The sequence below is a fragment of the Nyctereutes procyonoides genome, unplaced genomic scaffold (assembly GCF_905146905.1).
Source record: "Nyctereutes procyonoides isolate TBG_1078 unplaced genomic scaffold, NYPRO_anot_genome, whole genome shotgun sequence".
NCBI lineage: Eukaryota > Metazoa > Chordata > Mammalia > Carnivora > Canidae > Nyctereutes > Nyctereutes procyonoides.
The window spans coordinates 9,542,443-9,569,963 of record NW_026575134.1 but is presented as its reverse complement, the minus strand read 5'-3'; the positions used below and the strand labels follow the sequence as shown (position 1 = coordinate 9,569,963).

Below are 27,521 nucleotides of genomic sequence, written 5' to 3'. Positions count from 1 at the left end.
ATTCTTATTTATTAATTTATTTTTTTGAGACAGTGGGAGGAGCAGCGGTAAAGGGAGAGAGAGAGTCTCAATCAGGCTCCATGCCTAGTGTGGAGTAGACACAGGGCTCGATCTCAGGACTCTGAGATCATGACCTGAGCTGAAATCAATAGTTGGACACTCAATGGACTGAGCCACCCAGGTGCCCGTCAGGCTATTGTCTTTAGAAGGACCATCTTAGAAATTTAGCGCTTGGATGGCATCTGGGAACTTGGCACTTGAATTGCTTCCTAATTAATAAGTATGCCTAGATGGCTTGTACAATCCATGTGATTTATGGTGAGCCTGCTTTTTCTCTGAGTCTGAAATTTTGGCACATGGGAAGCAGAGCATGTCTAGGTGAATAGCCCTCAGTAAAAACCTTAGATTCTGAGCTTGTAATAGATTTCCCTAAGCAGAAGCATTGGGCATACTGCTCCTTTTTTTGTTTCTGGAGAAAGAAGCAGGCTTGGTGTGACCTTCACAGAAGGAAGAGAACATAAGAAGCCTGTGCATGGATTTTTCCAGACTGCTTGTTTATTTCCCTTGCTCTTCCTGTCATATATCATTTTGCTGTAATAAACCTTAGTCACGAATACAACTGTATGCTGAGTCCTGTGAATCCTTTTAGCAAATCACTGGAAGTGTGGGTAGTCTTGAGTAATCCTGAAACAATACCAAAAGTGGAAAGTAAAATGCTTTTTTTGAAAGTGTGATTCCAATATAACTCAAAAAGCAAACAAGAGATAGGGAAAAGTTACTTTTTGAAATATGTATGATAAAGGTTAATATTATTACTGCATGTATAAAGAATACATACAAATCAGTAATAAGGTAATTTTGCCTTAGCAATATGGGGCAAAATTATGAGAATGTACAAGAATAATTTACAAGAGTAGATATGAAATGAGCAGATATGAAAAAACTTTAATTTCAGAAGTCATTAAATGCAAATTAAAATGACAGTGACACAAATTCTAAATGTCAAATTTGCAACAAACGAAAAAAAATCCCACAAAACCAAGAGATCATATTCAGTGTGTGGAAGATGGTGGAGAATACCGTTTTCATACACTGCTGGTGCCAATATATGTTAATACTGCCTTTTTCATGGACAATTTGATAATCAGTATTAATACTATTAAAGAATTTGTAACATGAACACATGGTAGGCTATGTATACTTAGAAACATGCTCTTAGCTTTCCCTTCTCCATCCAAAGTTTCTCCAAAACTCTAAAAAGCCTTGAAGAATAATTCTTATCTTCAGTATTGAAGAGAATTTCTGGGGAGGTTCCACAGGCCCTCACACAAAAATCATCCTAAATTCTCTTTTCATCTCTTCTGCTCTTCAGAATTACCCACTGGAAGCTGTTAAAAACAAATCAAATTATAAAACATTTTTTTCCACATAAATATCCACCACCACCCTCCAACTTCTAGGCTGCCCCTTCCTATACTTTTCCTTTTATTCCTCTTACTTATTTGCAGTATTTTATAAAATAAGACTCAATATATTTTTGTGTGTGTGTGTGTCAAAAGAGCAGTCTAACATTGCAACATCCCCCCTCCACTCCCTGCAATTACGCATTTTCTTCTTTGCTATTGAATTATAATTCCCCTCAGGTACTTAGGACAGTGTTTCATCAACAACCTAGACTGAGCGCTGTTTTGCCAGTTGGATTTTTTTTTTTTTCTAGTTTGTGTAAAGAACTTACCTTTGGTTAGTCTTCTCCCAGGGGACAGTCACATCACCAACATTGAGTTCTAGGACCCTCTGGGGCTTGTGAGCACTCATCTTCAGTAGTTAGTAACTATCATTTGCTCCACCAGTTCCTGGTTCAACCACTTCTGATCATCTGAGTAGTTAATTTAAGGATGGCCCATTAATGAGTCCTGAACATCAATTTTTTATCCTGTGGCTTGCTGACTTTTGGTTATAAATCCTCTAACTCTAAATTGATTTATGAAAAAAAAATTGATTTATGAAGCCTGTAAATTGGTAGTGTTCTACATTTCCACATACCAATCTGTAGTAGTGGTCTATCTACTGATTTGAAAATGATTTGAAAAACAATACCTTGCATATAAGCTGATATTTAAAAGTTTTGATCACTTAAATAAATTTTATAATATGAACTATGATGAGAGGAAGATCTGGGATGTGTGAGAAATATGCTTTTCTTTAGCCTACTAGAGAGAAGGGTTATGAAAGAAGGCTTATTCATAGGCTGATCAATTTTAGGCAAGAATGTATATGGAAGTTGAAAACCTGGAGATTGATTTCTTTAAAATGATTTGTGTATCTCGGGACGTCTGTGTGGCTCTGTGGTTGGGCATCTGCGTTTGGCTCAGGGGTGATCCCAGGTCTGGGGATCGAGTCCCCCATCAGGCTTCCTGCAGGGAGCCTGCTTCTCCCTCTGCCTGTGTCTCTGTCTCTCTTTGTGTGTCTTTCAAGAATAAATAAATAAATTTTTTTTATTAAATATTTTATTAATTTATTAGTTTGAGACATAAAGAGAGAGAGGCAGAGACACAGGCAGGCTCCATACAGGGAGCCCTGGGCTCCAGGATCAGGCCCTGGGCTGAAGGCGGCGCTAAACCACTGAGCCACCCAGGCTGCCCAATAAAATCCTTTAAGAAAAATGATTTGTGTATTTCTTAGGAAAGTCTTCATGTATCTCAATTTAAAGACTGCTGCTAAAGGGACCGTAAAAGTCTCCCCCTGAAATGGACTTAGCAGTTGCTAGCTTTGATGCTGTGAAATTGCTTAGAACTTACCATTTTTCTCCTCCAGTGCTTGGCATCTCTAGTGGTCAGGATAGGTTTCGTTGTGCTGCAGTACAAATTAGCCCACGATCTTAGTGGCTTAATAAAATAAAAATATCTTTCTTGCACGTCTCGCTTCACTCTTTGAAACTTGCAGCCTCCAAGGTCACTGCAGTAGAAGAGAAGCCTGGGGAGTTTCATGGGATGTTTTTAAGGGTCAGGCCTGAACTGGCTTATGTTACTTGTGCCTGTCCATTTCATTGGCCAGACCCCAGGCATTTGACCCCAATCTAATTGCAAGAGTAAGCTGGGAAGTGTAGAAGAGCAGAGGGAGTTTGGATTAACACTGACTTGTAATTTGGTTGTGGCATGCTTTCCTCATGACTCAAAAGCCCCCTTTCTGATCTTTTTACATCATTCTTCCTATAAACTTCTTAAGTTTTCATTAAAATAGTGGCATCTACCAGTTCCCAAATCTGTTTAATTGCAAATACCACAGTATTAGCCAAGTTCTTACAGGTGAAGAGCAGTTGTTAAGAAATGGGGTGTCAGCAGAGGTGGAATATAAATTATTCTAAGTTATTACCCATGTAACTTCTCTGGTTGTCTCTAAATGGTATGATTGCCTTGTAACTTGAGCATCACTCCCACACCACCTTTTTACAGCTCCAAAATTCTACTTTCCCTGGAAAGTCTTCCAGTGGATACTAATTTCTGAAGTACTCTAAACTTCTACACTTACCTGTCAAACTATATTATTAGGAACAGAGCTTTTTTTTCAAGACTTCTAACACATGCTAGAAAGAAAACATCTTGCTAACTATTCTAAAGTTCAGATTAAGAGAACATGCTTTGAAAAAAAAAAACGTCCATCTTCTCTCTTCTCGCTCCTAAGTTCTGGTAGTGAAGTTCTCTGTAAAATATCAAATTAAATCCTTTTAGTGTATATTACATGTTCTATTTGATATGATATTTGATAAATTTGTTTTATGACTTGGCCTTTTTTTTTTTTTTCCTAATTATTGGCTAGTACAGCAGGGAGGGATGCCATGATTGCTGTCACATGGATGACCACTTAGTGGGCATCTGTCAATTAGGTCTACACTCATGCTGCTCAAGTGTATTGTCTCTTGGAAATCTTAGGGCCAAATATCAAGGGAGTCTTAGAAGCAACCATAGAATAATGGCACCTTCATTATAATTATACTTCTTTGCATGATTGCTCAGCTGTATCTTTATAATAGTTTTCAATCTTAGAGGCTAAGAAGATAAAGTGATATACAAGCTGCTCAATATATCACAACAAATTGACAACTGATGCCCTTTCCAACTGTTTTTCCTCATATAATTACCCTTTACTCCCATCCAGCTTATTGTCTTCCACAAACTGGCAAAATATGGATGTGTAATTGTCCTTGAGTATAAAGTATTGAGAGTCATATTTTTTTCGGTTCCTTAAAATAATCATGTATTTTTCTTTTCTTGTTTTCACATTTGGAATAAGTTATTTACTTTAATAGGTGGTGTGACATTTTTTGATAATGATAATAATGACAAAAGTGAACTTTTAGTAGGCATTTAGTATATGCCAAGAAGTGTATTGAGTACTTTGCATACAACATTTCATTTAATCCTTGCAAACTCTGTGATTTAGAGGGAACATGCTCAGAGAAGTGAAGTTACCTTGAAGATCAAGGGGGAGTAAGTCCTGGAACGGGAAATCAAATCCAGTAAATCTCCAGAGTTCATACTTTACACTGTGTAAAACTCATTCATTGATATTGACTTCAGTGTGCTTGGAAGTTCCTTCTGGGTGTCTTCTCAGATCATACAAATATAATTCTATTGCCTGAAGTGAAATGAATTTAGTTTAAAAGTTTTTGCTTCATTAAACAAAATTTTACTAATTTATTATGGCTGTTGGATGGCATTGGTAGTGGAGTATAGACTTCTTTTAGTAGATGTGTAATGAAATGAGATTTATGGGATGAAGAGACTCCTAAATGTATTCCACTCATCGTTTGAAATAAAACAGGAACCCGAAAAGAGATCTGAGTACAGATGATCAGTATTTTTGGAGACTTAAGGAACAAGAAGTACTTGTACATTCCTTTTTTTTTTAAGATTTTTTTTTTTATTTATTCATGAGAGACACAGAGGGAGAGAGGCACAGACACAGGCAGAGGGAGAAACAGGCTCCATGCAGGGAGCCTGACATGGGACTCGATCCCGGGTCTTGAGGATCACACCCTAGGCTGAAGGCAGCACTAAACTGCTGAGCCACCCAGGCTGCCCTACTTGTACATTCCTAATGTCAAAATATCTTCTCATATTTGAGGTCTTTTTCTATGTTCTTATTATTGAAAATACTTTTTTTTTTTTTTTGGCTGATTGGAAACACAGTCACAATTAAGCAAAATTATAGAAACATATAACTTAGCCGGTAAATTTCTCCATAAATTCTTTCTCCAAGATTGAACTGACAACATTTTATGAATGCTCCTACAGCTACCAACATTTATTATTATTATTTTTATTCTTATTTAGGGAGAGAACGTGTACCTGTGTGTGAGCCAGGGAAGGGGAGACAGAGAATCTCAAGCAGGCTCCACACTAAGTGCTTAGATCTCATAACCTCATGACCCTGAGATCATGACCTGAACCAAAATCAAGAGTTGGTTGGCTAACCGACTGAGACATTCAGGTGCCCTTACCAACATATATTTTTAATGTTATGTATATTTACAAAATAGGGTTATATTATACATCCTATTCTATAATTTGATTTAATTTTTTTAAAAGTTTTTTTTTTACTTATTCATCAGAAACACAGAGAGAGAAGGCATAGGCAGAGGGAGAAGCCAGCTCCTTGCTGGGAGCCCGATGTAGGATTCCATCCCGGATCACACCCTGAGCCAAAAGGCAGGTGCTCAACTGCTGAACCACCCAGGCAGCCCTGATTTAATTTTTTACCTGAGGAATATATCTTGGTCAACTTTTCATGTCAGGAAACATAAATCTGTTTCATTTTTCTTAATTTCTACCCAAGGGTCTGCTGTATGAATGTGCCAGTGCTTATTTAACATTTTACCAGTTGATGGATTTTTTTTTATTGTTTTGAATATTTTACTTCAGTATTAAACATAGAAGGGTGGGACACCTGGGTGGCTCAGCGGTTTAGCGTCTGCCTTCAGCCCAGGGCATGATCCTAGAGTCCCAGGATTGAGTCCCACGTCGGGCTCCCTGCATGAAGCCTGCTTCTCCCTCTGCCCTGCGTCTCTGCCTCTCTTTCTCTCTGTGTGTCTCATGAATAAATAAGTAAAATCTTTAAAAAAAAAAAACACTAAAAATAAACATAGAAGAGCAATTCACAAAAGAAGCTATTTGAATGGTTAATTATTACAGAAAGATTTTCATCAGGGAAATGCAAATTAAAATCACAACAAGAAACATTATCTACCCATTAGAATGACAAACATTAAAAAGAATAGCAATTCCCCATGTTGTTAGGATGTGGAGCATCTAGAACTCTCATGCATTGTTGTACAACCACCTGAGAGATGTTTCTCAGGTTCTTAGAAAGTTAAAGATACACTTACATATTATTGAGCCATTCCACTAGGTATTCACTCAAGAGAAATGAAAACATGTTCACAGAAAGACTTGTAGGTGAATGTTCATAGCATCTTGATTCACCATAGCCTAAAACTGGAAGCAACTAAATGTCCATCAGTAGCCGAATGGCTAACAGATGTGGTCTACCCATAGAGTACAATACTACTCGCTTATAAACATGCAACCACAGGGGCGCCTGGGTGTCTCAGTCAGTGAAGCAGCCAAGTCTTAATTTTGGCTTAGGTCATGCATGATCTTGGAGTCCTAGGATCCAGTCCTGGGGTTGGGCTCCCCCACTCATCAGGGCGTCTACTTCTCTCCTTCTTCATCTGTTTGTTCCGTCTCTCTCTCCTTCTCTCAAATGAATTAAATAAAATCTTAAAAACAAATGCAACAACATGGGGCACCTGGATGGCTCAGTGGTTGAACATCTTCCTTCAGCTCAGGTTGTGATCCAGAGTCCCGGGATTGAGTCCCACTCCGGCTCCCTGTGAGGAGCCTGCTTCTCCCTCTGCCTGTGTCTTTGCCTCTCTCTCAGTGTCTCTCATGAATAAATAAATAAGATCTTTAAAAAATGCAACAACATGAATGAATCTCAAAATTATGCTTTATGAAAGAAGTCAGACACAAAAGAGTCCCTACAAAATGATTTCAAAATGATTTCATTCACATAAAATTCTAGAAAATGCTAACTAAATTGTAGTAACAGAAAACAGATCAGTGGTTGTCTAAGGTTGGGGGTGGAGGGCTTTTCTTGATTGTAGACTCATCAGGATGAATTTTGAAATCAATTTATTAAATCTTTACCTTTCTTTCCCCTATGGCCCACCCTTCTGAACAGTGTTTCCATGATGGCATTTAGTTTTGTTTCAAAGCTTCCCAAGGTGGTTGAGGGCTTCCTTGTTGAACTAGCATTGATCTTTTTCTTGCCACTTTATACAGTTAATTCTTGTTATTAGAAGTAGGTGTGTTCTATAAACCGAACACCTAATGAGTGAATACTGAACCATTGCCCCTAGGGGAAATATAAAATTAAGTTCCTGCAAGTCTTTGGTCACATATTTTTGACTACTGGTTAATACACAGAATACACATGTTGTTAAGTGTGTGTTTCTGTTTAAAGTCACCTTATTTAGTATAAATTGTTGTTTTATTAACATTGAACTCATGGCCATAGCATTATAGCATTATAACTTGAATAGTTATAGTCATGCCTGAACAAAGCTTTTCTAAAACACGGTTTTCTCTATGAGTCTCATCTTTGGGCCCCTGGGTGGCTCAGTCAGTTAAGTGTCTGCCTTGGGCTCAGGTCATGATCTTAGGTCCTGGGATCGAGTCCCTTGTTGGGCTCCCTGCTCAATGGGGAGTTTGCTTCTCCCTCCCCCGTCCCTCCCCTTGCTTGTGCTTTCTCTCTCTCTCTCTCTCTCTCTCTCTCTCTCTCATGAATAAATAAAATCTTTAAAAAACAAGACTAATCATAGTCTTCCTGCACTCAAGTACACCAGATAGCACTTCAGCACTACTCTTGGGGACCATTTTAAATGGTGAAATCACCAAAAACAAACAAACAAACAAACAAACAAACAAACAAACAAACAAACAAAACACAGAAATGTGAAGATGTGACACTAAATGCACCACATATAAAGGACACTTGTTTGCATATGAGACGTGAACCTGGAAGGCCAGAGCATTGCCTACTTTGGCTTCGGCTGGGAACATGAACAATTTTTCTACATTCTGTGCATGTCCTAGAATGACTGCAGAAGCTCTGTAGTATTGACTTTGGAGTTAGCGAGTAGTTGAATTCTCAAATACAGAGTCTGCAAATAATGAGAAGAGAATGAAATTTCCCTTGGAAGCTGCTGCTGTGTGTACAAATAATGAATCAGGGAAAGCTTCAGAGTGGCAATATTTATCAAAACATTGCAGGGGACAGTACAGCAAAATGATACTTCACCTGTTGCTTGTGAATTTAACATGGCTTATTTATTTTTTAATTTTTAAAAATCAAGGGTTTTACACATACTTCAGAACTGTAAGTTAATTATGAAAAACAGTAGCCTCTTATGTCTCTCTGCCCCCCTTTTTTCCTGAGAAAATGAATTTCAGTTCTTTCAGCCATCTCATTGAGTTTTTACCTCCAGATCTTCCTCTCTCTCTTTCTTTTGTCTTTTTTTTTTATGATTTGTATTTATTTATTCATGAGAGACACAGAGAGAGTGGCAGAGACACAGGCAGAGGGAGAAGCAGGCTCCTTGCTGGGAGCCCGATGCGGGACTGGATCCCAGGACCCCCGGATCATGACCTGAGCTGAAAGCAGATGCTCAACTGCTGAGCCACTCAGGTGCCCCTTACCTCCAGATCTCTAACTAACATGATTATAATGGTACTTCTTGATTCTGTTTTTAGGCATTACCTATAGTGATGAAGACTAGCTTTCTTTCACTACCATTCCCACAATTACACATAAATTTTCCATCTTACCAAATAATAAAGTTTGCCAGATCAGTATTCAGTATATATATATATATATACATATATATAGTTATGATTATATAGTTATTCTTCATATTTTGATTACACTGCTGCTCTCATACACCTTTTTGTTTTCCCTTGTGTTAATATTTGTCTGGCTTCTTCATTTACTTTCTCAGTATCTGTCCTTAATTCATTACCAGCTGTACCATAAGTACAAATATTTCAGCTATTGTGTTAGTATTTTCTTTACTGTCATCTTGAGGATTCGTTTCATCCTTCTTCTCCTTTAGATCCTCCATTTTTCTCACCCAGTATCTTCTTATTTCTTGTTCTGTTTTTGGTGGAGCATATCTTCTAGAAATAATTTTCACAAGAAAGGATGGGAAGGTAAAGTTTTTGAAAATTTGCATCATTGAAAATAGTCTTTTTCTACTCTCACACAAGATGCATGGCTTGACTGGGCTTAGAATTTAGAAGAGAAATACATTTCCCTCTCAAAATTTTAAAAGTTTTTATTCCATTTTTATGCTTTAGTTTCCAGGACTATTGAGAATTTCAATGACATTCTGCTAGCCAGTCCTTTATATATGATGCTTTTTTCTCCCTAGAAAGTTTTCAGATCTTTTCGCAGAGAAGAAAATCTTAGTGTTCCAAATTCTTACATTAATGGATCTTGATATGTCTTTTAATATAGTTTTTACTTTTTAAAAATTTATAGCATTTTGTAAATAAAATCTTTTATTTACTTTTTATTATAGTTGAATTATAGTTGAAACACAGTGTTACATTAGTTTCAAGTGTATAATATCATGGTGTGAGAACTCTATATATTATGCTATATTCACAAGTGTAGCTACCATCTGTCACCATACAATGCTATTACAGCAACATTTACCGTATTTTCTATGGTGTACCTTTCATTCCATGAATTATTCGTTCTTGGTGTGTCTTTTTATTTTTATTAATGAAATTAATTAATTTTAAAATTTGAGTATATTTGATATAAAATACTACATTTATTTCAGATATACAATACAGTGATTTGATGAATCTGTCCATTGATGCTATGCTCATCACAAGTGTAGCTACCATGCAATGCTGTTATGATATCGTTGACTATATTCCCTGTGTTGTGCCTTTTATTCCCATGACTTATTCATTCCATAACTGGAAGCCCATGTCTCCAGCTCCCCTTTACTCATTTTGCCTATACTCCTACCCCTCTCCCCAATGGCACCCATCAGTTTGTATTTATTTATAGGTCCAATTCTGCTTTTGGTTTGTAAATTAATTTGTTATGTTTTTTAAATTTCACCTATGGGTGAAATCATATGTTATTTGTTTTTCTGTCTGACTTTTTCACTTAGCATAATACCCTGTAGGTTCATCCATGTTGTTGCAAAAGGCAAAGTTGCATCTTTTATTTTAAGGCTGAGTAATATTCCAGTTTGTGTGTGTGTGTGTATATCACATCTTCTTTATCTATTCATCTATTGATGGACAATTGGGTAGCCTCCATATCTTGGCTATTATAAATAATGCTGCAGTAAATAGAGGGGTGCATATATCTTTTCAAAATGGTGTGTCTCTTTTTAAAATGTGTGCAGGGCATGCACAGAGCCCTTCAATTTGGAAATTCATGCCCTTTAGTTCTGTGAACTTTTTCTGAATTATTTGTTTATTAATGTCTCTCTTCTGTTTTTGTTGTTCACTCTTAGGCAAGCCTGTATTATCAGAATTCCTGGGCTGATCCTTTATTTTTCCTCCCTCTTCTCCATTTTTCACTTATATTATTTCTTTTTGTTCTATTGTCTGGGTGATTTTTAAATTTAAAAGATTTCATTTATTTATTTATTTTTTTTGATTTTAATGATTTTAAAGATTTTTTTTTTATTAGAGAGAGAGTGTGAGTGTAGGGGAGGGGAATCAAAGGGAGAGAGAGAGAGGGAATCCTCAAGCAGACTCCCCACTGAGCATGGAACTCGAAGCGGGGCTCCATCCCAGGACTCTGAGATAATTACCTGGCCAAAATCAAAAGTTGGCTGCATAATTGACTGAGCCACCCAGGTGCCCCATCATATTTTTATCTTTCTGCCTTTCTCTTACATTTTCATTCTTCCATCTTTTTTTAAAGATTCAAGATCATATTTTTATTCTGTACATATTTTTTACAAGTATCTTTTTCTGTTTTGTAAGTGCAAGTTCTTCACGTTTCTGAATATTGATAACATTTTTATGGAGGTAAAATTTGCATACGGTAAAATTCTTTTTGGTGTATAGTTCTGTGAGTTTGGGCAAACATAGTCATGTAACCATCACCATAATTAAGGTATAGAGCACTTCCCTTACCCCTCAAAATTTGCAGTCATTCCCTCTCTTTGTCCCAAGTCTCTCCCAACTCTTATCTGTTTTCTATCTCTATCATTTGCTTTTTCCAGAATATCATATTGATGGAATCATAATGGTAGTTTTAAAAAAAAATTCTTTTACCTGCCATATATCTGTTTGCTCCGTGTTTCTTTTTCATGTTGGCTTTGGTCTCTTTATTCTTGATACAGATTTTCCCTATATCTTACTGATTTTTTGGCTGTTCTGCACATGATAAAAGATGGATATTAAAAGAGCTGGTTGGAAACTGCATGCATGGGTAGAGCTTTGTTATGGACTGAATTGTGTCTCCCTAAATGCATATGTTGAAGTCCTAACCACCTGTACCTCAGAATGTGGCTGTTTTTAGGGGTAGGTCCCTTAAAGAGAGAGTTTAAGTTAAAATCAGGCTGTTCTGGTTGGCGTTTCTGATTAGTGTCTTTATAAGAAGAGGTTAGGAGATATATCAGGGATATATTGCACAGAGGGATGACCATGTGAAGAGGCAGCAAGGAGGCAACCATCTACAAATGAAGGAGAAAAGCTTCGGGAGAAAGTAAACTTCCTGACATCTTGATCTTGAACGTCTAGCCTCTAGAACTGTGAGAGAATAATTTCTGTTGTTTAAGGCCCTCGGTGAATGTTATTTTTTTCTGGCAGCCCTAGCACACTAAAATAAGGTTTTGTGACTGATAAATTTCAATATAGGGTTATTTAGCTGGACCTTTATGTATAAATGACTACTATCAATATTTTTAGTTATTTTTTTCTTGGGTTGATAAAATTCTTGTGCAAAGAAGAATTTTCCAATAAAGCTATTTGACATGAAAGCCAAAGAAGAAAGGGATTTTGAGGCTTATTAAGTGTAGAAGATTTGCAGTAGCTATTTTGGGAAGAGATGGTTGTTGGACAGCAATGAATTTGAAGTTAGGCAACCTGATTTTATAGGGGATGAAACTGAAGCTTCTCCATCAGCTTGATGTTTATGTCTCAGTGTGTTAAGTAACAAGGATGGTAAGAGTGCTTGAAGCAATGATGTGTAGACTCATTAAGGGAACTGAATTAAAATGAGCAAAAGTTTGAAGCAGATGTTTAGTAAAAAAGACATGATAACGGTCAATAAGCATATGAAAATGTGCTCCACATCACCTGTCATCATGGAAATACAAATCAAAACCACCACAAGTGTATTACCCAGTTTCTAAGATGGCTGCAGTGATCCTTACCTCCTCCTATACCCTTGTGTGAGTACACCTTAATGCTGCACCTGTTGGCCTATGTGACTAATAGCATATGGCAGAAATGATAATATGTCATCTCTGAGATTTGGTTATAAAACACTGCAGCATCCCTGGTGGGCACCAAGAAATGCTACTTCCAGTTGCTGCAATGAGACTACAGAGTATTTTTTACAACATTCCATTATGGCAATCTAGTAATGCGTTGTGGCAAAATGTGAGGACGTTTTTTCCTCCTTTTTGTCATTTCTTTTCTTGCACAAACAGTTGTTGAGTTCTTACTACATACCAGGCGCTAGTATTTAATATTGGAAATACAGAATGAGAGTCTCTTTTCTCAAGAGTTTATCATCTGTTAAAGACTAACTAGTAAATCATAATTCAGAAAAATGCTCTTGACAGACTTGTTCAGGATGCTGTGGTGAGCATGAATACTTTCTAAGGGTGCTGACTCGTGAAAGATGAAAGGACTTGTCTAGGCAAGACAGGACAGAGGGTTGTTATTAGAGTCAGAGGAAAGGGCACATACAGTCACCTAGAAGTATGAGAGATTTGAAAGAAGTATGGCCAGTAAGACATTTCCGTTTTTGCAGATTAAAATTGAAAACGTGGACAGGAGTGAAACCAGTTTTAGTTTTAGGAGGAGCAATAGACTGTAAGCCTCACGAGGGAAAAGACCATGAGTGAATGGGTGAAAGAACAAGAAAGTGGCATAATGGCCTCTTCATTTTGGAAGATTACTCTTGAAGCAGTGTTAAGAATGGATTGGTGGGGACAGAGGTTAGGCAGAAATAGGTTAAGATGCTTTTGCAGGCAGTTGGGACAAGAAATAATGAAGTCTTGAATGGAGGCAGTACCAGGGACCTGGGGAAGAATAGAGCAGATTCAACAGAAAATTGATAGCTGACTGAACATGGATAGTGAAGAGGAAGACATGTCTAGGAAGATCTCGGAGTCTATTGTAGAGGGTTGATGATTCCATTAACTGAGAGGGAAGAGAGGAATGAGAAACAGATACGACTGAAAAGATTGGACTGATTTACATTTTGAAAAATAATTCTGGGAGCATTATGGAGGGTGCATTTTCTTTTTCTTTTCTTATTTTTAAATGTAGGCTCCATGCCCCCTGTGGAGTCCACTAAGGGATTTAAACTCAGGACCCTCAGATTAAGACCTGAGCTGAGATCAAGAGTTGGACACTCAACTGATTGAGCCACCCAGGTGCTCATATGGAGGGAGTTTTGAAGAGAACCAAGATTGAAGCCTGGCAGCAGACTTAGTAGGGTGTTAGAGTAATTCAGGAGAGAGTTGATGGTAACCTGAGCTACCCCGGTGGCAGTGGGGATGAGAGAAGAGAAGTGAGCCAAGAGAGATTTTTGAGAAAGTATATGCAGTAAGTGGTTCTTCATTAAATTTAAGAGGTGCAAAAAGAGAGAGTTCAAGAATTATGTTTGGGTTTTTGACTTGGGTAACCAAGTGGTAACCATTTACTGAAGTAAGGAACACAGGAGTGAGGTTAGGGAGATGATAGAAGTGATACTGACAGTAGCTGACATTTATTGAGCACCACGGCTAAATGCCTAGAAGGCCATGTTTCGTTTAATTTTTTAGTGTCCTTATGAGATAGGTTCCAGTATTATCCCTGTTTTACTGATGGAGAAGTCAAGGTAGAACCAGGTCACAAGTTAGTAAATAGAGTAATTTGAACTCAGTGGTAGTTCTCTTAATCATAATAGTAATTGTTTCAGTTTTCCCCAGTAGATCATGGAATACCTGAGGAGGAAGGGATATGATGCCTCACACCGTATCTTCATAGGATGATTAGCACACAGTAGGAACAAAGCTTTCACTCATGTCCTATCTCATGTACTGATTATACTCACTCGGCCCCAGCTCCAACTCACTCTCTTCTTAAAAATCTTCCCCAGAACTACTCACACAAACCCTGGGTTTGTGCCAGGGTTTACTGAATTAATTTGGTAATTTTGGAGAGCTGCCACATGTAATGTAAAGTATAATACTAACTATTTGTCATTTATTTAAAATAGGTCTGTTACCTGTCTTGTTAATGGAAGTTTTTCCCTGATAATCTTTCTCCTGTCATTTTTCCTCAGCTTTCTCTCCTCTGATTTTCCTTTCCATTCTAGCTGCTAAGCTTACCTATTCCTCCAAATGCCCATTCAGTTCTTTGGCAGAGCATTTTCACTGTGTCTTTAACTGTGTCTTTTTCTTTTCTTTCTTTCTTTCTTTCTTTCTTTCTTTCTTTCTTTCTTTCTTTCTTTCTTTCTTTCTTCTTTCTTTCTTTCTCTTTCTTTCTTTCTTTCTTTCTTTCTTTCTTCTTCTTTCTTTTCTTTCTTTCTTCTTTCTTCTTTTTTAGATTTACTTATTTATTTCAGAGAGAGAATGCATGAGACTGGGTGGAGGGGCAGAAGGAGAGAGAGAAAGAGAATCTCAAGTGGACTCTCCACTGACTGCAGTCTGACATGGGGCTCAGTCTTACCACCCTGAGCCGAAATCAAGAGTTGGACGCTTAACCAGCTGAGCCATTCAGGGACCCCTAACTGTGTCTTTTCCTGCCCTATTCAAGACCTGTCTGGGTTAGAGAAAAATTAGCTATTTGACTTTGAAGATTCTGGTCCCTTTTATTTATTTTAATTTTTAAAAAGATTTTATTTATTTATTCATGAGAGATGGAGAGAGAGGCAGAGACATAGGCAGAAGGAGAATCAGGGCCCCTGCAGGGAACCTGATGTGGGACTGGATCACGGGACTCCAGGATCATATCCTCGGCCGAAGGCAGATGCTTAACCGCTGAGCCACCCAGGTGCCCTGATTCTGGTCTTTTAATGATTTTTATCAAGTTTGGGCTGCTGTAATAGAATATTGCAGACTTATATACAACAGAAATGGCTTGGAGGCTAGGAATGTGAGATCAGAGTGCCAACATGTTTGGATTCTGGTGAGATCCTCTTCTGGGTTGAGGACTGCCAACTTCTTTCTGGTCCATATCTGGTGGAAAGGGGGCAAGGAAGTTCTCTGGGGCTCATTATATAAGGGCACTAATTCCATTGGTGGTTCCACCTTCATGACCTAATTACCTTCCAAAGGTCTCACTTCCTAATATTGTAACTTCAGGGATTAGGATTTCAGTTTATGAATTTTGCAGGGATGCAAACATTTAGCCCATTATAAGGATCGTATGAATTATTAAGTATATGAGTTCCTCCCTCCTTCCCTCACCCTTTCCCAGTGTGACCATTCAACTAATTCTTAGTGAGTTCTGGCTGGAGATGCAAGACAGACAAGTCCTATCTTCACTGAGATTACATTTCAGTGGAAAAGACAGTAGTACAATAAATACGTAAACATATAATGTAATGTGAAGTAATGGTAAGTGTTAAAAGAAAACTAAAACATACTGAGATCCAGAGGGGTGTTGTTTGAGATAGGCCGATCAGGCAAGGTTTCTCTGAGAGTGTGGTGGTTGAGCAGAAATTTGACAGAAGTAAGCAAGACATGCAAATGTATGGAGGAAAAGAGTTCCAAGTCTAGAGAATAGTAAGTGCAAAAGTCCTGTCACATCTCGGATTATTAAGAAAGCAGATGTTGAGACAGAGTTGGAAGGACAAAGGATTTATTGAGGACTACCGCCTATGAAAGGGAAAGGAAGGAATTAGGGTTGGGGAGAGGAGCCATCAGACTTGCATGCACCTGTCAAATTCTTTGCCAGCTCAATGAGGAGTTCCAGAGCACTACACCAAGGAGAGCAGATACAAGATTCTGCATTGGGTGGAGGAAATGACCAGGCCTTTCTGCCCAACTTTGCTTGGTCATTTGACCGGAGACTGTCCTGAGAACAGAGCACCCTCAGCTGAGGAAAGCTGAGGTGGACCTTGAAGAAGCAAATACTGGAGTTATATGTTAACCATGCTTCTTGTAGGTTGGGCAGAAATTCCTTTCTTTGAAGGGGAATATGGGCGGTCTATCTCTGTTTCTGCCACAGGCTCTAAAACAGAAATATGCTCAGTGTGTTCAGGGAACTGCAAACAAGCTAATGTGCTGGAGAAGAGTGAGAGGGAGTGATAGGGGTCATGGCCAGAGAGGTAGCAGAGGGCCAGAGCGAGTAGGATCTGCGGCCTGTGGTAATAGGATGTTGGATTTCATTCTAAGTTTGGTAGAAAGCCATTAGAGGATTTGGAGCAGGGGAACGACATATGTTTTACATTTTGAAAGGATCACTCTGCCATAAGCCGTTGTATCTGTTTATCTATTGCTGTACAACAAACCACTTAAAACCTTACTGGTTTAAAACAACCGTGGCTTATTTTTTTCTCAAAATTCTGTGAGTGTCCTGCTGGACTCACCTGAACTCACTCACGTGCCTGGGTCTGGGTATTTTCAGACGGCTTCACTCTCATGTCTGGACCTCACCTGAGATAGCTGCAGTGACTGGGATGGCTAAGCCTCCCTCCATTTGTTCTTTTTCATCTTCTGCTTCTTCATCTGATGGTAGAAGTGTTCCAAAAAGTCAAGCCCTACTGTGTAAGCACTTTTCCAGCCTCTGTGGGCATCAAGTTTGCTAATGTTCCCCTGGCTAAAGCAAAACAAATGTCTAAGTCCAGAGTCACCATGGAAGGAGAATATACAAGGGTGTGGATATCTGGAAGTGTGATTCATGGAGGCCCTTGTTGTAACAATTTACCACATTAAACATTGTTTTAGTTACTTTCCTTTTTCTGATCCTCTGGTATAATTTGGTTTTCTATATAAGTAAGTATGTTTCCCAGAAAATAATGAACCAGTCACATAGATTTCACATATTTCCTAGGGCTGTGACAGCAATTTCTTACTGTAAAAGAATAAGTTGTCTGATTTCAAGGAGAAAATGCCCATTATATGGACTTTAAATATTTCTCACTGGAGCCATGTACTCCTACTTAAGAATTATTGTGTCACTGTGGTCCTTCTCAAGATTATTGGTGTATGTGGAAATGTGTGACTTATATAACTCTTGTTCTTAACCCACTGGTGATGGAGCTGCATTGAGATTTTTATTTATTTTTTATTTTTATTTTTTTTCACATCAGACGGGTAATGTGCCGTGTCGTAACAAGGTTGGAGGGAGGTACAGGTCACACAATGGCGTGAACGCCCAGTCATCACGCTTATGAACTACAAAAGGATCCTGCATTGAGATTTAAAAATCCACTGGTGATGGAGCTGCATTGAGATTTTTTAAAAAAAAAATGTGTTGAACTGAGGAACTCTCATTCGTTGCTGGTGGGAATGCAGAATGGTACGGCTACTTTGGAAGATGGAGTGAAAACTAAACATACTCTTACCACACCATTCAGTAATTGACACTCTTGATAGTTACCCAGATGAGTTGAAAACTTGTGTCCTCACAGAACCCCGTACACAACATTTTAGCGACTTTCTTTAGAACTGCCAACCTTGGAAGCAACCAAGATGTCCCTTAGTTACATGGATGGTTAAATAACCTGGTATATCGAGGTAATGGGGTATTATTCAACACTGAGAAGAAATGATCTGTCGAGCCACAGAGGAAATTTAAATGCATATTACCAAGTGAAAAAAGCCAATCTGAAAAGGCTACCTACTGTATGATTCCAACTATGTGACATTCTGGAAGAGGCAAATTGTGGATGCAGTAAAAAGATTGGTTTCTGGGAATTTGAGGAGAGGAGGGGATGAATAGACCACAGAGGATTTTTTGGGCATGAAACTACTCTGTATATAATAATGTTTGCTACCTGCCAGTCTGCATTTGTCGAAACTCATAACATGTACGAGACCAAGGGTGAACTCTAAATTATGTGATCCTGAGGTGTCAGTGTAGCTTCATCAGTTGTAGCAAATGTATCACTTGGTGAGGGATATTTAAAATGCAGAAGGTTGTGCACTTGTGGGGAAAGAGGTACATGGGAATTCTTTGTACTTCCTGCTCAGTTCTGCTGCCCAAATCCAAAAATGCTCTAAAAATAATCTATTTTAAAAACGTACTGAACCAGTAGTTCATTTTTTTTCCTCATAAATTCAGCTTAATCTCAATCGTCATGATCTAAACTTTGTAAGCCATTTGGCAAGAATTTGACCTTGTGACTTAATGTTGATGTTAAATACTTTCAGTGAATTAGTGATATAATTATTGACCTATTTTCTTATTTTTATAGCTGGCAAATGGAGAGAAAAGGGAAATAAACATATTATTGCAAATTGTTTAATAAACTGTTAAAAATTCATATTTTCTCCCCTTTTTAAAAAAATATTTTATTTATTTATTCATGAGAGACACAGAGAGAGGCAGAGACATAGGCAGAGGGAGAAGCAGTCCTGATATGGGACTCGATCCCGGGACCCCGGGATCATGCCCTGAGCCAAAAGCACTCAACCACTGAGCCACCCAGGTGCCCCTCCCTGTCTTTTTTTTTTTTTTTTTACGTTTTTGTTTATTTATTTGAGAGAGAGAGAGAGAGAGAGAGAGAGAGAGAGAGAGAGAGAAAGAGAAAGAACAAGCAGGGGAGGGGGTCAGAGGAAGAGTGAGAAACAGACTTTATTGAGCAGAGAGCCCAACCTGGGGGACCTGGGTTGAAGGCAGATGCTTAACCCATTGAGCCTCCCAGGTGCCCTTTTTCTTCTTGTCTTGAATGTAGCACAGATACGTGGAGGCCTTTGTTGTTCCGTTTTTGTTATTAATACTTTTTAGTTGTTTAGTTCACTTTTTATTTATTTATGTTTTAAAGACTTAATTTTTTTATAGAAGTTCTAGTTTTTTTTTTTTAAGATTTTATTTATTTATTCATGAAAGACCCAGAGAGAGAGAGAGAGAGACAAGCAGAGGGAGAAGCAGGCTCCCTGCAGGGATCCCAATGCAGTACTCTATCCTAGAACCTCAGATCAGGAATGTAGACACTTAACTACTGAGGCACTCAGGTGTTCCCAGTTCCAGGTTTATAGCAAAATTGAGAGGAAAGTATAGAGATTTCCCATCCATCCCTTGCCTGCATACATCCTCCCTTATCAGTATCCTTCTACCAGAGTGGCATGTTTGTTATAATTTGTTATAACCTACAGTAACACAGTGCCCTAAAAATCCTAAAAATCACCCTATACATTCCTCCTCCTCCACTTTCATTTTTCATTAGACAAACTATCTTAAGTGTGGCTGTGGACTTTATTAATTGGATATTAGCTATTGTAATTTTTACAGAGTGACTTAAGTGGTTCAGGTCAAGGTTTCTGTATTACATATAAAGCAGAAATATTGTGAAGGAAAACATATATTTTTCGTAGTAATACAGATTACTTGAAACAATATGAAGCATTCTGCATTCTTTCTTCTGAAAATTAGTAATCAGTGCTCTTCAAATATTTTCTGTGTTTTGCCAGATACTGACAATATGAAGCCATTGGAGGGTATAAAAATTCTGGACATGACAAGGTTTGTGTTGGTTTATTTATGTTTTGGTGATTGAATTTTTCTGTTCTTTAAAAAAAAGTTATTTTTTTGGATTATAATGCTTACACTCAAAGTTTTAGAAAGGTCAACAAAAAAGGAAAAAGTTTTATAATTTCATCACTCTAAGAGGCAATTAGTGTAATATTTGTGCATTTTTTCCCAATCTACATTTTATATTTAATCAAAAAAATTTAGAACCATATTGAAATTACAGTTCTACCCACATTTAAAAGATAATGTAGTATTTTGAGTATTTTTCCATGTCTTTCAAAATTCAAGAAAAATGTAAGATGATCTTTTATTATATAGCTGTCACATAATTACTCATCCCCCAGTATTCACCATTATAAGTTAGGTTTCCTTGTACATAAATCTTTGCCTCAGGAAATCTTAGGATTTCTTCCATAGTATAGAATTCTGGAAGTGATATTACTGCATCAAAGGGACTATACTTTTTATTTTATTTATTTTTTTAAAAAGATTTTATTTATTTATTCATGACAGAGAGAGAGAGAGAGAGAGAGAGAGAGAGGCAGAGACATAGAGGGAGAAGCAGCCTCCCTGCAGGGAGCCCGATGTGGGACTTGATCCCGGTTCCGGGATCACTCCCTGAGCCAAAGGCAGACACTCAACCGTTGAGCCACCCAGGCATCCCAGGAATATACTTTTTAAAAGCTCTTAATACATAAGGCCAAATTAGTGTTCTGAGGAGTTTTAACAATTTTAATTTGCTATCATTATATGACCTTGTCTATGTTAATAGGCTATTAAGAATCAATATAAAATTCTTCAAGTTGGTAATTATTTGTCATTGCTAATATTGTAGAGTACTGGCGGGACCGTTTGCTACTATGAATTTAGGAGATCTTGGAGCAGAAGTTATAAAAGTGGAAAGACCAGGTAAAGCTGTTGCTCCCTTTAAAACATAAAGACTAATACAGTTTTTTATAAGTTTTTTTTTTAAGATTTTATTTAATTTATTTATTCATGGGAGACAGAGAGAGAGAGAGAGGCAGAGACACAGGCAGAGGGAGAAGCAGGCTCCATGCAGGGAGCCTGATGTGGGACTCGATCCCGGGTCTCCAGGATCACGCCCTGGGCTGAAGGCGGCGCTAAACTGCTGAGCCACCTGGGCTGCCCAAGATTTTATTTTTGAGTAATCTCTACGCCTAACATGGGTCTTGTACTCACAACCCTGAGGTCAAGAGTCACATGCTTTTCTGACAGAGCCAGCCAGGTGCCCCAAACTAATACAATTTTTAACTGTTTCTTTTCTTTTTCTCTTTCTTTTATTTTTATCTCTTTCTTTTTCTTTTTTCTTTCCTTTCCTTCTTTCTTTCTTTCTTTCTTTCTTTCTTTCTTTCTTTCTTTCTTTCTTTCTTTCTCTTTCTTTCTTTCTTTCTTTCTTTCTTTCTTTCTTTCTTTCTTTCTTTCTTTTTCTTCTTTCTTTCCTTCTTTCCATGTGTCTGTATATGGGATGAGGAGAGAATTGAAATGAAATGATTATTTTTTCTTCTCCATTCTTTATTTTCTTCTGAACCTATGCTAATGATTTCTTCTTAATTTTTATAAGTGCCAAGGGGTAAGGCTTAGGCCAGGTCCTTCACATGCACCTGAAAGCCTCTGACAGAAACTGAGATGCACCATGTAGTAACAGTGATGCCAATGCTTATCATAGTGCCAGGGACAGTTCTACAGTTCTAAGTACTTTGCCTATATTTATTTAATCTCTCCAACAACCTTATGGGCTGATGTTTTATTATTCTTCAATTATAGAAGAGAAGACAGAAACACAGAGAGACAACTAGTTTGTCCAAAGGCACACAGCTGATAAGGACATCCATGCACTCCGCTCTGGTCCTGGCCCTCCTTAGCCCCAAACAAGCCTTCCCATTGGGGCTGAGTTCAGAGTTGGCCTGGCCACACTCCCTTGCTGTAGGACACACAAGAAGGAGAGAAAGAAAGGGAATCAGAGTCCTTCCAGAAGGAACCCTGATACTCTAATATAAGTCATTCTTTTCTGTTTTTAACAAAAGAAAGATTTCCTCATTTTATAATATTAAAGATTTTGAGATCAGAATCACTGATGCTGAGATCAGATCTTTTTTTTATAAACACCATTTTTTAAAAAAGATTTTTAATTTATTTATTTATTCATGAGAGACAGAGGGAGGTAGAGACAGATTTTGTTTGTGAGAGACACACAGAGAGAGGCAGAGACACAGGCAGAGGGAGAAGCAGGCTCCATGCAGGGAGCCTGATGTGGGACTTGATCCCAGGACCCTGGAATCATGCCCTGAGCCAAAGGCAGACACTCAGCAGCTGAGCCACCCAGGCGTCCCTTGCTTCTCATCTGACATCTTTCCTATTTCTTCTTTCCCCTTTGCCAAGTAAACCTATTTTGTGTACAGAATTCTCACTTTTTTTGGTGCCTTCTTAGTATTTTGTGTTTAGTTCATGCTGTTATTGAAAGTTGTTTAGACCAGTGTCATGTATGCTCTTTCTCTCCTACAAGCACTTGAAGGGCAGAGTTCACATTCTCCATACCCTTTATATCATCCTATAAAGACCTTGTTTCAGAAGGTTTAAAAACAGCATCATTATTTATTCTTTAAGTTGAAACCTTATGGATATAGAACAGAATTACCAATTTGATGAAAATGGTCTGGCCTTGAACAGTGTGAATATATCTGTGAGACTCATAAAAGACTAGTTTATAATTATATCACCTTATTAATTTCTCATAAGTGATTAAATGCTATAAAGTAGACCACATGGTGTAGAAGATTTAACTCTCAGCTGAATAGAATTCTTAGGAGGTCAAACGAACTAGCAGAAGATTCTCTGAGCAGCATGGGGAGTATTATATATTATTATATTGTATTTATTTGACCCTCTGTTTATCAGGAACCAGGTGGTAGGAGAGCCTGGTGAATCCTGCTTTCCGGATATATGAATGCTTCATTTATCCAGTCATTGATGTTTATCATTTCTGGTTGATACTGGCTGCATGCTGGATAATGTTTACTTTCTAGCTGAATACCTTTTTTTCTTTTCCAGGTTTCATAAAACTTTAAGTTCCATATTATTATATGAATTCAACACCACAGTGCATTCTAATTTCAGCCATTGGGTCTTCCAATCCTAGACAGAGCATCTGATCTGATTTCTCTTTCTATTTCAGTTGATCACTATTCTAAATATTTGTCATTGTATAAATTTTAGAGATCATTATTTCCTGTTATGTAGGCCTTATTTCTCCTTTCTCCTTCCTTTGTCTAGACCTTTATGTCCCACAGTCATACACTTGGTGTCAAGCTTTGTTCCTAGCACATAGTTGTTCATTGTTTTTTTCCTGATTGCTCTTTCCCTTAACCCTTCTGCCCGGTGCATTTTAATGTTCATATTGCATGTTTAACTATTTTGGATTTTTGAGATAGTTATTCAACACACATCTGAGGAAAAGTGACTTGGCAGGATTTTCAAAGTTCAGGAGAGAACTAGACTTTTTTTTTTTTTTTTGATGTCCACTTCTTCAGTTCTTTATTTTGTTATCGTTTTCTGACTTGGGACTTGGATTATTCTTATTTTTGTAATCAAAGAACATATACATTTTCTTCTTCTTTCTGCAGTAACCTAGCTGAGTGACATGGACTACGTAGGGCAGCAAATGATGCTGCTGGTACTTGTGGACTGTGCCCCATAGGCAGGGATATATATGAAGGCAGGGGCATGTTCTTTTGTTCACAGCTGTGTCTGCTCTTCCCAGAGCAGTGTCTGTGACATAGTAGGTGCCCAGTAAATATTTGCTGAATGGATTGAATATTTTGAAATAATATTTAAGAAAGGCAGTCTGAAATTTTACATGAGATTTCTAGACTTTGAAATCATGGTGGCTAGTTGAAAAGTTTAAATTCTGTGTGAGTCAAAGAAAATATCTCTCAACTGCCAGTTTCCACAGTTTGTGACCTTTTGCCTTTATTTCCTATTATGTACCATCACTGCTGACTCTTTTTAGAGGCCACTTATCCTCTCTAAAACCCTGGTTGGGAAAGCCAGGTAGGCCTCCAGTTGAGATTCCTGACATTATTTCCACCTGAGAGATGAATGTAAACATTTAAAATTATCTAATTTTAGGCCTATCTTGACGTTGCTTTATTTAATAAAAAAAATTAAGGTATTGGAGGTATTCAAAATAATGAAAGTGGCTGGACTTTCTCTTGACTCTGAGAGGTCTTGTCTAATCTTGAAGATCCAGATTCGCACCTACCTTTTCCATGAAGCTTTTACCTGTTTTTTTTACCGGAAGATTGCCTTTCTGGCATCTTGTAGTTCATTTTCCCCCCTGATGTTTTGAGCATGCCATTCCATTTGATGCTTACCATTGATTGGTTTGTTTTGTTATTGGTTTATCTCCAGTTGGAACTAATGTTTCTTTTCCTTTCTCCTCTTTTCTCTTGTGAGTTTTTTTTTTTTTTTAAATAAATAAGTCTGATCTTTGGTCTCTGTTTTGTTTTCTGAAAGGCTATGTCTGTTTTTCTTGATCAGATTCAGTGGTAAAGTCAATGGGCTAATAGATTAATTATATCATTTAGATGAGATTAGAATTTAAACTTTTAACTCATATTCACAAGTAGTCTCTTCTTGGGGGCTAGTGATAAATACTGTGATTTTAATTACTTATATAGTGATTAGTTTCTGCTATCAATATTTGACCAGACCTTATATTATAAAATTCTTAATGATACTATTTTGTGCCATTTAGTCGTTGATAGATTTTTCTGAGCCGTCTACATTGTCAGTTGCTTTTTGTGCAAAGGAAAATTTTTTTGTAACTCTTCAAAGTGTTGTCTTTGAATCTAACACAAATATATCACTTAAAGTAGGTGTCCAGAAAAAAACCCCTATATTTTGATGGTTTTATTTTTTTCAAGATTTTATTTATTTTTTCATGAGAGACAGAGAGAAGCAGAGACACAGGCAGAGGGAGAAGCAGGCTCCATGCAGGGAGCCCGATGTGGGACTCAATCCCAGCATGATCCTTGGATCATGACCTGAGCCAAAGGCAGATGCTCAACCACTGAGCCACCCAGGTGCCTCAATTTTGATGGTTTTAACCTTTTACCTTGAAGCAAGACCTAGTTGACTAAAATTTTATTCTAGAATAGTATTTGAAAATAAATGAATCTGCTATTCAGTAACTTATTTTGCCTTTTCTGATTGGTCGCTATAACACAAATTTTTTTTCCAATTGTCCTGAGAAATAATTAACACATATCCCTGTATAAGTTTGAGGCACATGGCACGATAGTTTGATTTACATACATTGTTACCACATTATTACTACAATAGGTTCAGCTAACAGCCATCTTCTCATGTAGATATGATAAAAAGAAAGAAGAGAAGAATAAAGGAAAAAAATTTCTCCTTGTGCTGAGAACTATTAGAATTTACTCTCAACAAATTTCCTATATATCATACAGTACTGTTAGCTATAGTCATCACACAGCATGTAGGTTGTCTTTTCACTTTGTTGATGGTTTCCTTTGCCGTGCAGAAGCTTTTCAGTTTGAAAATAAGTTCCACTTGTTTATTTTTGATTTTGTTGCTTTTGCTTTTGGTGTCAATCAAAAAAAATCATTACCGAGACCCATGCCAAGCTTTTGTCCTTATGTCTTCTTCTAGGAGTTTCATAGTTTCAGGTCTCATGTTTAAATCTTTAATCCTTCTTGAATTAATTTTTGTGAGTGATGAGTGGTGTAAGATATGGGTTCAGTTTCATTCTTTTACCAGTGAGTATCCAATTATACTGGTACCATTTGTTGAAAAGACTGTCTTTTCTCCATTGAGCATTCTTGGTTCCCTTGTCATATATCAGTTGACCACATATGCTTGGGTTTATTTCTGGGATTTCCCAGAAACTTGAGATTTATTTATTTATTTATGATGCCATTTTATTATAGAATTTCATTTACTGTTATTCTAGTTTAAATAATATTTAACAAAAATTTTTGCAGACTCAGCATTTTTTTGCAGATTTAATGCCAAGAAACACAGAGAGAGCTGACCAACTTACTCAAAAACTGAGAGTTATTTTTTTTTCTTTCAAATTGCCATTTATTAAATATAAAGATTGCGGTAGATTTCTTTCTGGATATTGACTGTCAGGCATGGATTCTAGTGAAAGATGATATGGAAGGATTTAGTGAATAACATGAATGGGTAGAGTTTGGACAGTTCCCACAAGTTCTTATGGCCCCTCTAGATTGCCAATTCCACTGAACTGTGCTGATTTTGCTTAGGCACCTGTGAATGTGTATGATGGGTGAATGTTGGTTTGAATGTCTCCTGATGTTTCATAGTTAAAACTTTATAGCTTATACTGTTGTTTTCAGGAGCTGGTGATGATACACGAACTTGGGGACCACCTTTTGTGGGGAGAGAAAGTGCTTATTTTCTCAGTGTTAATCGAAATAAAAAAGTAAGAATATAATTTCTTTGTTTTTTCTGTGTATTTCTCTTGTAACAACAAAACTGTTGATATCACCTTGGCTCATTGATTTCTATCCTTTTTTGTATATATAATTAATGTTTAAAAGAAGGTGAAATTTTATTCATTCACCAGTTACCAAATAGAAAAAAGAGAGCTTTTTTCTTTTAACTAATCTTCCTCTGTAATAACTTAAAATATTTGATGAGAACCTATAATGGTTTAAAATGGAAATAATTTTATTAAAGAAATAAATTATTTGATTCTTTACATTTTTTTCTTTCGGTGATTGCTGATTGCCTAACACTTGGTATTATTATTTGAAATTTTTTCCTGTAATCCTTGCTATCATCCTAATATATCTACATTGCAAATAAAATCAGTAAATATAATTTAAATGTTTCTTCATAAGGAAAATGCACTTGCTTTGAGAGGAGAACATGTGATATGAGTGGCTCCCTTACTGAACTGTCAGTAATATGAAAGCCTTTATGATACTATTTTAATGTATTATATTTTAATTTTTAGAGTATAGCTGTTAATATCAAGGATCCAAAAGGAGTGAAAATCATCAAAGAGGTAGAGTATGCTCTTTGGAAGACATCTTGCCACTTGGGTTGTAATTGGGGATTTGAACATCAGGGTAAAGGTGTTTTAAAACTTTGTTTCATTGGTAATCTCTAATGTTGCTGTAAATACCATTTAAGAATTTAACTTTACATTTGTTTAAGTAAAATTTCTTTTATGTTGTGTATAATATTTCTCTACTCTGTGAAAGTACTCAGTCATAATGCTGTCTACTATTGACCAAATGCCTTCTCTGTATCAGATCTTAGACTTGAGCACTTTCCATATGTGATCTCAAATCCTCAGAATTTTACTTGTAAATGGGTATTAGAATCATGGGAGAGAAATAAGTTGCATGGGGCTCAAGTGATGCTCCAAAGATCGCATAGCTGGTAAAGGAAGGGGCTGAAATTTGAACCCAGTGATGTGGGACCCAATTCCCATAGTCTTCATTCTCAGACCATTCTTTTTTTATCTTCTCCTCAGTGGTTATTTCA

General features: G+C 37.2%; 1 protein-coding gene and 1 non-coding gene across 3 annotated transcripts in view; one reads left to right on the top strand and one right to left on the bottom strand.

The window, feature by feature from the left end:
- SUGCT (succinyl-CoA:glutarate-CoA transferase) overlaps window positions 1–27,521 on the top strand; it is a 716,497-nt gene that overhangs the window by 6,805 nt on the left and 682,171 nt on the right. For both annotated transcript variants that reach the window (XM_055301218.1, XM_055301217.1), the window contains exons 2-5: window positions 19,898–19,949; window positions 20,794–20,867; window positions 26,363–26,448; window positions 26,986–27,036. In XM_055301218.1, coding sequence (XP_055157193.1) covers window positions 19,898–19,949; window positions 20,794–20,867; window positions 26,363–26,448; window positions 26,986–27,036 — 263 coding nt within the window. The remainder of the gene's footprint in view (window positions 1–19,897; window positions 19,950–20,793; window positions 20,868–26,362; window positions 26,449–26,985; window positions 27,037–27,521) is intronic.
- Window positions 17,569–17,671, bottom strand: LOC129494466 (small nucleolar RNA U13). Its single transcript, XR_008661359.1, has one exon. It is a non-coding gene; the product is annotated as a small nucleolar RNA U13 (small nucleolar RNA).